Source organism: Condylura cristata, unplaced genomic scaffold (genome assembly GCF_000260355.1).
Source record: "Condylura cristata isolate star-nosed mole 26May11 unplaced genomic scaffold, ConCri1.0 scaffold00004, whole genome shotgun sequence".
In the NCBI taxonomy this organism is placed as follows: Eukaryota; Metazoa; Chordata; class Mammalia; order Eulipotyphla; family Talpidae; genus Condylura; species Condylura cristata.
The window spans coordinates 65,070,712-65,082,686 of NW_004567105.1; the positions used below are offsets into that span (position 1 = coordinate 65,070,712).

At 42.9% G+C, this 11,975-nt stretch overlaps 1 protein-coding gene across 1 annotated transcript; it reads right to left on the bottom strand.

Annotated features, from left to right (window-relative positions):
- Positions 1 to 7,279: 7,279 nt before the first annotated feature.
- On the bottom strand, positions 7,280 to 10,605 carry KRBOX1 (KRAB box domain containing 1). The gene is made up of 4 exons (XM_004676620.1): positions 10,570 to 10,605; positions 8,782 to 8,908; positions 8,079 to 8,192; positions 7,280 to 7,392 (listed from the first exon to the last, which is right to left on the bottom strand). The coding sequence occupies exons 1-4, from the start codon at positions 10,603 to 10,605 to the stop codon at positions 7,280 to 7,282; spliced, it is 390 nt and encodes a 129-aa protein (XP_004676677.1).
- Positions 10,606 to 11,975: the final 1,370 nt, after the last annotated feature.

An 11,975-nucleotide genomic window follows, 5' to 3' on the forward strand; every position in this document is an offset into this window, starting at 1 on the left:
GAGGGTGAGAGGATTCACCAGAGACAGAGTGGGGAGCAGAACAGGCAGATGGATGAAGTACACTGCTGAGGCGAGCAGCGGGCGGGTCAGGAGAGGTCTGCCAGCCATGTGGATCTCCTCCAGGGCAAGTGGGGATCGAACTTATGTGGAAGTGGCTTAAGCTTCTTTGTGCTATGCTTTAACCCGCTGCACCACCAGGGAGGACCCGGATCTCAGGATTCTTAAGCACCTATAGGAGGTAGAGGTGAGGTGCCCTGAAAGAATCTGGGAATTGGCTGAAAAGTTTCCCTCCTAAATTGAAACTAATGGGACAATCATCATGAGATGGAAAGGAAGTGCCATTTTCTGGGGTCACCTGCTTCAGGGTGTTTCAGGGTGGTTACTGAGGAGGAGGACAAAGATCCAAGATCCACAAACTCTCCTTAGATTGTGTGTGTGTGTGTGTTGGGGGAGTGATGGAAGGAAATGTAGCTTTTCAGTCCTTTTTAGAATCCAGATGCTTTCCATTGCATTTCATCACCACACACACAAAAATGTATTATCACGATTTCACAAGTGAGAAGACTGAGGAATATTTAAAGTGACTCTTCAGAGACCAGATAATAAATAGTTTAGCCAACGAAGTATATTTGTGAGAGCCAGAGGAAGCCCTTGCTAACCGGGAGGGGAGGCAGGAGGCATTGCTAAAAACTGTGGGCTGGGAGCCTGGGAGTCAGGAGAGAGCTGGAGTCTGAGATGAGGAATGTGAGGGCGGGAGCAACAGAAATTCTCAGTGTTTCTCCCAGACATCTGAGTCGACAATGTGATCTTTTGAGTCTCCTTTCCAGACTGCAGCCCGCTTAAGATTACATTCCATGCCTGGAACTTTACACAAATCTCTAGTATAAATGTAAGTAAAACAAAGGTTTAAGAAACTTTATTACTGTAATGCATTTCATCATTTTAGTGGTGGTCTCAAATCACTAAACATACTTCACTAATACCCACTGGTAAGTTCAGCCCCAAGAAACACTATACTGGTGTGGAACAGAGGTATCTTTTAGAAAGGGATTTGTGGTGCTTTGCAGAATAGATCTGTTTTTTATAAAAAGAATTTCAAAGGCAGAGATTCTGTTGGTCAAGTTTGAGAACAGTAAGCACAGTTAAACAGATTTTTTTCTTCTTGGCAGTAAGACTCGTCAGAGCTTTTGATATATGTATTGAGGTTCTCCAAGACTGGAGGGGAATGCCTAGTTTTCCCCAGGCTTACTGGATACAGAATTCTTTTCAGACTTCTGAGACACACTTGGAAAAAGCTGGTCCAAATGCTGGCCCCTCCCAGGAGAGTCTCAAGCCCCTATATCCTGCAGACAGACTTCCAAATTCAGTGCCATTCTATCCCCCCTTACCCTGCTGGGCTAAGAAGGGGCCCACAGAGCAAGTGTTGGAACCCCACTGCTCCAGGAATCACTGCCACATTTCTAACCCAGGGTGAAGGTAAGTGGTTCTCTCTGGATGGCTCTGGACCTACCGCACCAGGACTGTCAGGATCTGCGGCGACTCCCGGCCTTGTCATTCAGACCACTGGTGCTTATGTGACAATGTCCCTCCACAAGGACACCGTCCACCATAGTCTTTCCTGTGAACAACATGCCTTGCCATTCCCTGTCCCCCCAGTCCTTGCAGCCGTGTATTCATTCAGGAAACATTTTCTATGCACCTGTGTTAGTGGTGAATGTTAAAAATGAGTAAGAATTACCACGATGTTAGAAAACTGTCTGGCTGTCTACGAACACTGGAGATACATGTGCCCAGCAAATGCAGCCCTAGGCCTACATCGGTCACATCAATGCTTACGCCCGTGCGCCAGAAGCCACGTGCAAGAGTGTTCCTGGTCGCCTTCTCACATGGTCCCACTAGAAACCACTCCCAGCCTCCACAGCAGAAAGGATAAGTAAATTGTGGTCTATTCACACAATGGAGTGTTTTACAGCAATGGAAATTCAGGAACTACAACCACCCTCAAACATTCTGTGGAGAGAGTGGAGCCAGCCATAAAAATAGGCTAGCATATGATTCCATTTATATGAAACACACACACACAGCTAATCTCTGCTGTCAGAAGTCAGGTGAGTGTTTACCCCCAGGAGAGCCATGGCAGGAAGGTAGATGGGGGCGGGGGGGGGACACTTTTGAGGTGCTGCCAGTGTTTGGTTTCTCCATCTGACTACTGAAGACAGTACCAGCCAAGAGATGAGAGTGCATTAGTAATCCTTGACAGGTGTGTACCTTTCCGCATGTATGCTAAAGTTAAAAAAAAGCTGCATGAGACAAAAGTTAATACATTCTTTTGCTAACCTCAAAAGACTCACCATCTGTACTTTCAGGTGTTTAAGTATATTACCTTACGAACCACGGGAAAGCCATTTGACACTTACAAAGCTTCACTTCTCATCAAAGCAAATATAAAATGATGCCTTCCCTTTCCATTCCAGATTCTTTGTGAGAATAGAGAGGAAATAATTTACATAAGATATTTCATAAACTTCTTATGATTTGGGTAATTAGGCATCCTTGCATAGTTTACTGCTATGAATAGAAATCAACAACTGAACAATGTCCCTCGTTGTATCCCCTCCTGGGATTCTAACTCTGGTTCTCAATTATACAACAGTCACAGCACGGCCAAGCAGGATATTTCGAATGTAAAGACTAATTCGTGGCCTAACCCAGAGAGTTAAGATCATCTGCTTGAAACCACAATAGGTTATCTCTACTGCCACCAAAATGGCTAAAATGAAAGAGACTGAGCAGGATGCGGAGATACCAAGCCTTTCATATACCGCTGGAAGCAGTGTAAATCATTACAAGGAGCTTTTTAAACTTTTGGCAGAATCAACCAAAACTAGACATGCCTCAGCCATAATACAATAATCCACTAACTAGCTACTAAGCAAAGAAAAAAAGATGCGTCATAGCATCTTTAATCATAGCAGCTTTAATCATAACAGCCCCATATCTGAAATCACCCAAATACCCATCAACCATTGACATGTTCAATGGCTGGTTGCTAGACCAGCTCTCAGTCAGTAAAAGGAACTTTGCTGCACACAGATAAATACCAGAAACAAAATGTGGGGAAAGCATCAAAACACAAAGAATATATCCTGGTTGATTTTGTTTGTATACAGAACAGATGACAACTAGCCTTGAGTAAGAGAAATCATGAAACAGCGTAACCCTGGGAGGAGGCTGACGGGGAAGCACTCTGAGGAAGCTGTGGGTGCTATCTGAACTGAGGGGCAGGTACAATCTCCCTCAGACTTCCTCTCCATGGTAGACCACCTTGGAGTCAAGTTTGCTTTTTCTCACTTAACCGGGATGGTTAAGTACATAAAAGTAGCTCTTGTAACAGTACTTTCAGTAATCTCTCTATAGAGATTCCTAAGTTATGTCACAAAAGTTATAAAAGTAAGTTATAACTGTGACTAGGGGGAGGCGCCATATTACAAATCAGAAAGGGCTGGAGCTATGCAGATAGTCAGGCCTGAGTTTAAAACTGAATTTCACCACTTGGGGCTGCATGGACTTGAATGAATACTGTATACATCCAGTCTGTTTCACCATCTACAAAGTGGGGATTATGTCTACTTCATGAAGTTCATTAGAAAGTTTTAAAGAGCTACTGAATGTAAGAAGTCAAATACCTTAGAGGTGCTCACTGAATGAGCTCACCTTCCACCCTCACCAAGACCCTAAGGCCAATCACTTCTCAAATTTCGGGGATACTGTTCAGCTGAACATTACTGCAGATCTGAAGAATTCTGAGAACCCAGTAGTGGGTGTCCTTCACTCCTCTCATCAGTCATGAACAGAAACCCCCTCCGAAGGAATAAAGAGGAAGAAATGCACTGAGCTTTAAGGAGGGAGGGCAAGATTGGACACTTTCAGGCTCGTCCCAGAATCAGGGGTAAGGGAGAATTTGCACAGAGGCGCTGAAGCAGCATATAGCGCCACCGTGTGGCCAACGATCCCCGAGGACGCCTTTCTACGCCTTTCTATGCCTTAATGCAGCCTGGAGTTTTCCAACCAATGCAGTGTTCTAGCTTCCCAAGGACGGCGACAAGGCTGAGGAAAATTCAGAGCAGTGAGTACTGCCGATCACATAATCTCTTCTTCGCCAAGAAAATCTGTGGCTAGGTTCCCACCAAGCCTACCTGGCCTCCGAATTCACAGCGGGCTCTAACACAGAAAGCCGTGCAGTAGCATTCGCAGACCTGAACTCCATTAAACCCCACCCCGCCGCTATTCCTGCGCCATCTACCCACGTGGGACGCAGTGACTCCTATTTCAGACGTATGACTGCCTATCTTGTTGTGGTCTTCCTGAGCAAGACGAAGATGGAAGCCAAGGTTAATTTGTTCACGGTTGTGATCTTGGCACCGATCACGATGACTCAGAATGAGCTTAATAAATATTTGATAAAATAACTAATTTTAAAGTAATTGACCTATCGAATATGTACTATTTCTATTCTCAAATGACAAAAACCATTTCATGCATTCACTTTTTAAAAATATAATTGGCATTCGTTGTGTTAGTCTCAGGCTTACAGCAGGATTTTACAATTGTGCTGTGAAATGATCCCTACATAAGTCTAGCTAACATCTATCACCACACAGTTGCAATTTACCTTGTGATAAAAAAGCATTTTAAATCGTGTATTAGCAACTCTAAAATATGCACTACAGTGCGAATAGCAATCCCTACCATGGGGACAGTACCTCCCCAGGACCTCTTTATTTTGTAACTCGGTTTTCACACTTTGACCACCTCCACCCATTTTGCCCACCCTCCACCCGACCTCTCTGGTAACTACCAATTTGTTCTCTATGCCTATATACTTTTTCATTTTACTCTTGCTTTTAAAGTCCACCTCTTTAAGTGAGACCATACAGTATTTATCTCCTGACTTACTGTACTTAGCATGATGCCCCATGTTCATCCATGTCACAAATGGCAGGATTTCCTTCACCTTTTAATGACTGAACAATATTGCACAGATATGCATTTGTATCACTTCTTTATTCCCCTACTCATGGGCATTACGCTCATTTCCACATATGGCTATTGTAAACAATGCTAGAATTAGTGTTTTCATTTTCTTTGGGTAAATATGCAGAAGTTGATTTACTAGACCATCTATGTCAACTGAAAGAGGTGAAAACAACTCAAAGGGGGACTTACTAAGGGGATTGATTATTCAGAGCAAACTGAGGCCTCTCAGCCAGGAGACAGCACCAGAGTTCTGTGCTGGTCCCGCCCTTCACACGTTCTGGTCTATTACACAGTCTGTACAGAAGGGCTGTGCACAGATGGAGATACTGCTTCTCCTATGGCAGAGGCAAAGGAGACATCTGGTTTCATTCTGGCCAGTGGGGAGAGAAGGAATAATGCATGTGATATCAAAAGTGATCTCTCACTCTGCAGGCAGGACTTTGTGTTTGTGGGACCAGCACAAGAAGTGTGACTTAGAGAGATTGCTTTCCATCCCAGAGAGTGCTCTTGCAGGTGTCAGGTCGGGCTGTGCAGCTTAGCTCTGCTTCTTTCCGCCAGCAGCCAGCAGCATGCCAAGAGTGGCGGCCTCGGTGTGTTGACTCTGCCACTTGGCCTTTTTACAGATAAACACTTCATTTAACAGAAACAGAATTTCTTATAGGGTGACAGGAATGTTTTAAATGTAGATTGCAGTAATTCTTGACTGTGTGAATATACCAGACACCACCAAACTGCATACTTTTTTTTTTTTTTTTAACATTCTAAAATGGGTTTCAGCTTTCTCTGAATCTAGCTGGGTTTCACCTGGAGACTGAGCACTGCATGGAGTGAATATACTTGTTCATCTTTTTTGGAACTTGTATTTTGTGCCCAGAGAGAACCCAAAGATATGTTTTTTTGTTTGTTTTTTATAACAGTTTATTTTTACATCATTTTGTACATTTTTTCATCTCAATTGTAATCCCCGCGGGTTTCCCATCACCGAGTCACCCGTGTGCCATCACCATAATCCCGTGCACTACCCTCTTCACCCCCCCGTTTTTGATCCCTTTCCCCACTCCACCCCCACAAAATGTCTCTGGTATATGGCTGTTCATTATTCTTGTTATTTCGCCTGGTCCATTATCCTCCTGCTATGAGAGAAACCATCCGGTATTTTTCTTTCTCTTTCTGGCTTATCTCACTAAGCATGATCTTTTCCAGCTCCATCCAAGTTGCTGCAAAAGACATGTTTTCTTTTTTTTTTTGGTTGCTGAGTAATATTCCATTGTGTATATGTACCACATCTTTTTAATGCAGTCATCCATTTTTGGGCAGTTGGGCTGTTTTCATGTCTTTCCAATTGTGAATAAAGCAGCAATAAACATGGGGGTGCAGGTGTCTTTTTGAATCAGTGTTTTTGTGTCTTTTGGGTAGATACCTATGAGTGGGATTGCTGGGTCGTAGGGAGCTCCATGTTAAGCCAAACTGCATACTTTTTTTTTTTAAAGATTTATTTATTTATGCATACAGAACTGAGGGGTACAGGCCAGAGGTGCAGGGGCAGCGAGAGGCTTCACCAGAGACAGAGCGGGGAGCAGAACAGGCAGATCGAGGAAGTACACTGCTGAGGGGAGCAGCGGGCGGGTCAGGAGAGGTTTCCCTCGCCATGTGGTCTCCTCCGGGGTAGGTGGGGATCGAACTCATGCGGAAGCGGCTTTAGATTCTCAGTGCTGTGCTCTAACCTGCTGCGCCACCAGGGAGGGCCGAAACTGCATACTTTTTAAAGTGAACTACATAGGGTCCTCCCTGGTCGCGTGATGGTTTAAAGCACAGCACTGCAAGCTAGCTAGCAGCTGCTTCACTGGGAGTTAGAGCCCCAGCCCCAGAGGTGACCCACATGGCACGACAGACCTCTCCTATCTCGCCTGCTGCTCCCCTCAGCAGTGTATTGCAGTTAATGTGCCTTTTCTGCTGTCAACCCAGTCTCTAGTGAATCCTCTCACTGCACCTGTGGCCTATACCCCAGTTTTGGATGCAAAAATAAATCTTTAAAAAAAAAAGTGGACTATATAGCATGTGAATTTTATCTTAATAGAGCTGTTTTTTAAAAGGACATGAGAGTCTGCTTTGTACATCAAAATGAGTATTTTAATGAATTGAAATCCATGAGTCAAGAAAGAGAAAATGCCTGCTTGATAACATGTAAAATGGCTTTTCAATCAGCTCATTTCTTTGAAAACTGGTATTTAATGGCAAGAAATTAGCCCTTTCTTCGATCTTCCCAGAACTGGCGATTCTGAGGAAATTTCAACTTTATTGCACGTGTTATTATTTTAGTTAAGTAGGCTAATCGTCTCAGTTTCGGGAGATATCCTAAAAGGGAAGAAAATAATATCTGTAAGCTACTTTAAAATATTTCAACAAAACAAGTGATTTAAACATTTTAATATATTAATTAAAATAAAAAACAAAGCCTCCCTGGGCCTAAGGGTAAAGTCTCAGTGCTGTCACCACTGTGGCCTGAGTTTGATGGCCAGAGACGGAACTGACCCACAATGCTCAGCAGACCTTTCCTGTTTCACCTGCTGCTCCCCTTACCACTCTGCCACTCTGTCTCTGATGAATCCTCTTGCCCCCATACCTCTGGTCTATACCCCAGTTCTACGTATAAATAAATCTTAAAAAAAAAAAAAGCAAAAGTAAATTCTTCCATTTGTTTTGCAGGTTCATAGATAATACTGCAGCTTGTCAATTTTGTAAAACTGGGAGAACTAGTGAACTAGTGAAAGGTGATCACATAAAACCAGTTAAGTATTTAGAAAAATGTTTCCACAAATTCCCAGGAATGAAAGCACCCCAGTGTGGGAAGGACTGAAAAGGGGGGAGGCGCTCTGCACTACTGTTTAGAGGGGTGGGAATAACAGACCAGTCAGAAAGCGTGTGACCGCAGGTGCCAATGTACTCCCTGGCACTGGACACAGAGAACGTCCATCTTTATTTTGATGAAATAAAGCCAAGGAACAGACAGAACTAGAAAAGACAACTTCTGCTTAACTCACCTTTAGCGCCTGCTCTCCTGTTCCTCCTGCTTAAGGCTCCCTGTGGCTGAGAGAAGCATGGTTCCTTCCCTTGCTCCAGCTGAGAGATCAGAGCTGGTTTGTGGGAAGTGGATGCTGCTGCTGAAGGGAAGGAGAAACAATAAAGTGACAGGAGTGAGAGGGGCAGGGGCTGTAAATCATATCCTGGGGCTTCCAGAAGAGTCAGGAGGGACTGAACAAGAGGTACCCTCCTAAAGAGGGACATGAAGGGGTCCTGGGAAAACGCCTCAAAGTGGTGTTCACAAGGAAGCTTGAAATACTTCAGGAAGCAAATTTCTATTTAAAAGGAAACTAAATTTCTTACCTTCTTTACTAGAAGATGGTAAGTTCCCACTATGGGAAAATAGATACCAGGCTCCAGGTGGAAATTTCCACAGGTAAAGGGACTAAGTTCTTACAAGACAATCTGGGGGTTCAGAATAGGCTGTGGACACCCAGATATAGCTCAGACCTTGCAGGGCCCAGAAAATCACTAGTGTGGGTGGGAGAGAGAGTGGCTTTTCTGATGGAAAAGAAGGAAACCTTCTTGCAGGTCAATAGACTGCAGGGCTCTCATACTTAGTGACCCTTGACGGTGCCATTTGTTGGGGCTAGGGGAGCTAATAATTCTAAGACCTTTAACTTCTGAGGAACCAGGCAGAGAACAGCAGCAGAGAGGACTTACCTAGGAAGACCACAGACTCATAGTTCTCCAGCATCACATCCCTGTACAAGGCCTTCTGAGCAGGCGCCAGACTGAACCACTCCTTCTCAGTGAAGTACACAGCTACATCCTCAAAAGTCACCGAGTCCTGAAACAACAAGTCCCCTCTTTCCCAGTCCTGGGACTCTGGTGACAGTCAAAACCATCAATGAGAGGCCTTCAAAGGGCACCTACAATGTTATGCCTGTGTGCCTGAATTGTCTAGGGTTTAGAATTTGGAAAGTGTGGAGGAAGAAGACATAAAGGCAGACCACCAGAATTTAACATATTTTCCCAGTTAGAAGAAAATACATCTCCACCAGTAGCTTCCAAATATGCGACCTCTAAACAGACTATTACATAGAAACTGGTCTAAGGTATGAAAAGTACAGAAAAAAGGAGAACTAACGTAAAGCTGCACAGTGTTGTCACCTTAGCTCTAAGCCCCTCCCACACTGTACATCATTTGGGTGGTTATTTGAGCTTTATTTATTACTGCTATTTCCTGATTTTCTTTCCTCCTTCTTGCCTCCTTGCTCACTACTCCAGAAATAAAGCTCTCAGATCTGTCAGCGACTTCTCACTCCTATGCAGAGGTAGAGGTTAGCGAAGTGTAAGAAAATACGCTTACTTTGGACAGGTTAGGGAAAAACTATTTATCAAAGGCCATCGAGAGTGAAAAATCAAGCAAGAAACTGGGAAATGACATTTCAGAATACATATCTAACAAAGGACACATATACATAATAATAAAGAACTACAACTTGGAGGAAAAACACAGTATTTTTTTGAAATGGGAATAACATCGCAACAGGCTTCACATAAGAAGATGCCTCTGTATGCGATAAAGATGAAGTGGTGCTCTGCTTCACTACTTACAAGGGAAAAAGGAATTTTAAAACCCCAGTGAGACACTGAGAAAGAACAACAAAAAGTGGTGTTCCGTTGGCAAGATATGGAGCCAATGGAATTCTCATATACTACTAGCAAAAGTATAAATTCAAACTATCATTCCATAATTGCAGCAGCATCTTCTAAAACTAACCAAACATATAGCCCGCATCTAGCAATGACTCCTAAAAATAAACGTAAGCGAAAACAGGTGCAAGTGTCCACCAAAAGGCATGCCACGGGTATTCAGTGAGTGCTTAGTCACAGTGGTGCAAACACAGATCAAAATAAAGTGTCCATCTACTGTAAAATGAATTAAAAAAACAGGGTAATCATATAATGGAAAACTTTTCAGTAGTGAAAAAGAACAAACTACTGCTATGTGCAACAAAGTAGATGAAGTTCACAGCCATAAAGTTGAGCAAAAGGAGGCAAATACAAAAGAATGTTGAATTGTTCCATTAGTATGAAGTTCAAGAGCAAATGATAATGATCAAATTTGAGTGGGCTGTTTGCGTGACACATGGAGGAGGCTTTTGAGATACTAGTACTATCCTGGAATGATGTTCATACAGGTGTGTGTGTGTGTGTGTGTGTGTGTGTGTATCTATATCTCTCTCTATATATATATATATAGATATATATATATATCTGAAAAGTGAACCATATAATTCAGATTTGTGCAGTAAATGTTATACCTTTATAAGAAAGTAAATTTAGATATTTATATATGCATATATATAATACTCTATATATTTATACTTACATAATGCATGACTTATATACATATACTTTCATACATGTATAGTTTATATACTATTCATAAATATTTATGCCTATACACGTGAATATGCGCGGGGTAGAGAAAACCCAGCTCACCTGGGGTCTAGCTGTTACCGACATTGCTGTCATCATCAAACCTCTTTTACTCCTGTCTTAGGGGAAAGTAAAAGTCCCAGGAGCTGAAGGTAAAGAAAGAAGCATTAGCCACTATAACACCTTCACACAAACATCTGAGCTGTCCTGTTTTGAAGCTATGTGAACTACTATTCGTTAGTTGCTGCCTTGTATAAGTGACAATTGTCCTCTAACAGAGTAAGGTGTCAGGTACACAGGGGAATGTAGAAGGGGAACAAAAATTATACTCAGTCACCAGAAGACATTATCACAAAGAAGCCAGAAAAGGAGACTGGGGTGGAGAGAGGATATGGACTGAAAATAAAGCTGGAGCACTAGATGAGATCCCTAGAAAGCCGTATAGTGCAGATAAAAATGAGTTGTGGACCCTCCCTGGTGGCACAATGGGTTAGGATGCAGCACTGCAAGCTAGCCACAGCAGCTTCAGTGCGAGTTCGATCCCTGGCCCCAGGAAGTGACCTCTCCTGACCCACCCGCTGCTCCCCTCAGCAGTGTACTTCATTGATCTGCCTGTTCTGCTCCCCACTCTGTCTCTGGTGAAGACTCTCACCATCCCTGCACCACTGGCCTGTACCCCAGCTCTGTATGCATAAATAAATAAATGAATGAATAAATTTAAAAAACAAAACAAAATAATATTTTGTAAAAATGAGTTGTATACAGGAAATCCATAAAACACTGAATGGCCATATTTGGTTTTCTTCTTGAGTTACTTAAGAAATTAGTACAGAACAGCTTTATTACACTAGTAATAAAAGCCAAAATAGAATGTGAAAATAATCTTATTAGAAATATCCTCCTGTCTCCTGACATTTTTTTTCTTCTAAATAGAGTAAATAAGATGTTCACTCAAAATTTTATAATAGCATTGAGAGTAGACAGTAGTAAGAAAAACACCACCATATTAATGTATCCACTGACTTCATGAGGGAACACAAATACTCCAACTTCTAAATATTATCATTTCCATTTCAACTCCATATCTGCAGTTTGCCACTGAGCCTCAGGCTACTACAAAAGCATTAAACAAAAGACTTTATCTACAGTCAATGCACAGCCTTTCCCTTCATGGACCTCTCAATGAATCCAGAAAGTCACCCAGGATGAGAGGGAACTGAGACTGTCAGGAAGAGCCATCAGGAGGGGCTGAAAAAACTCAGCTTTGGCAGCAGGTATTCCAATAAGGAGAAAGCAGTCACAGTGTAAACAGAAGGACTTTAAAAGAAAACACGGCCCTCCCTGGTGGCGCAGCGGGTTAAAGCACTGCACTAAGAAGCTAAAGCCACTTCTGCATGAGTTCGATCCCCGTCTGCCCCAGAGGTGACCACACGGCGTGGCAGACCTCTCCTGACCCGCCCACTGCTCCC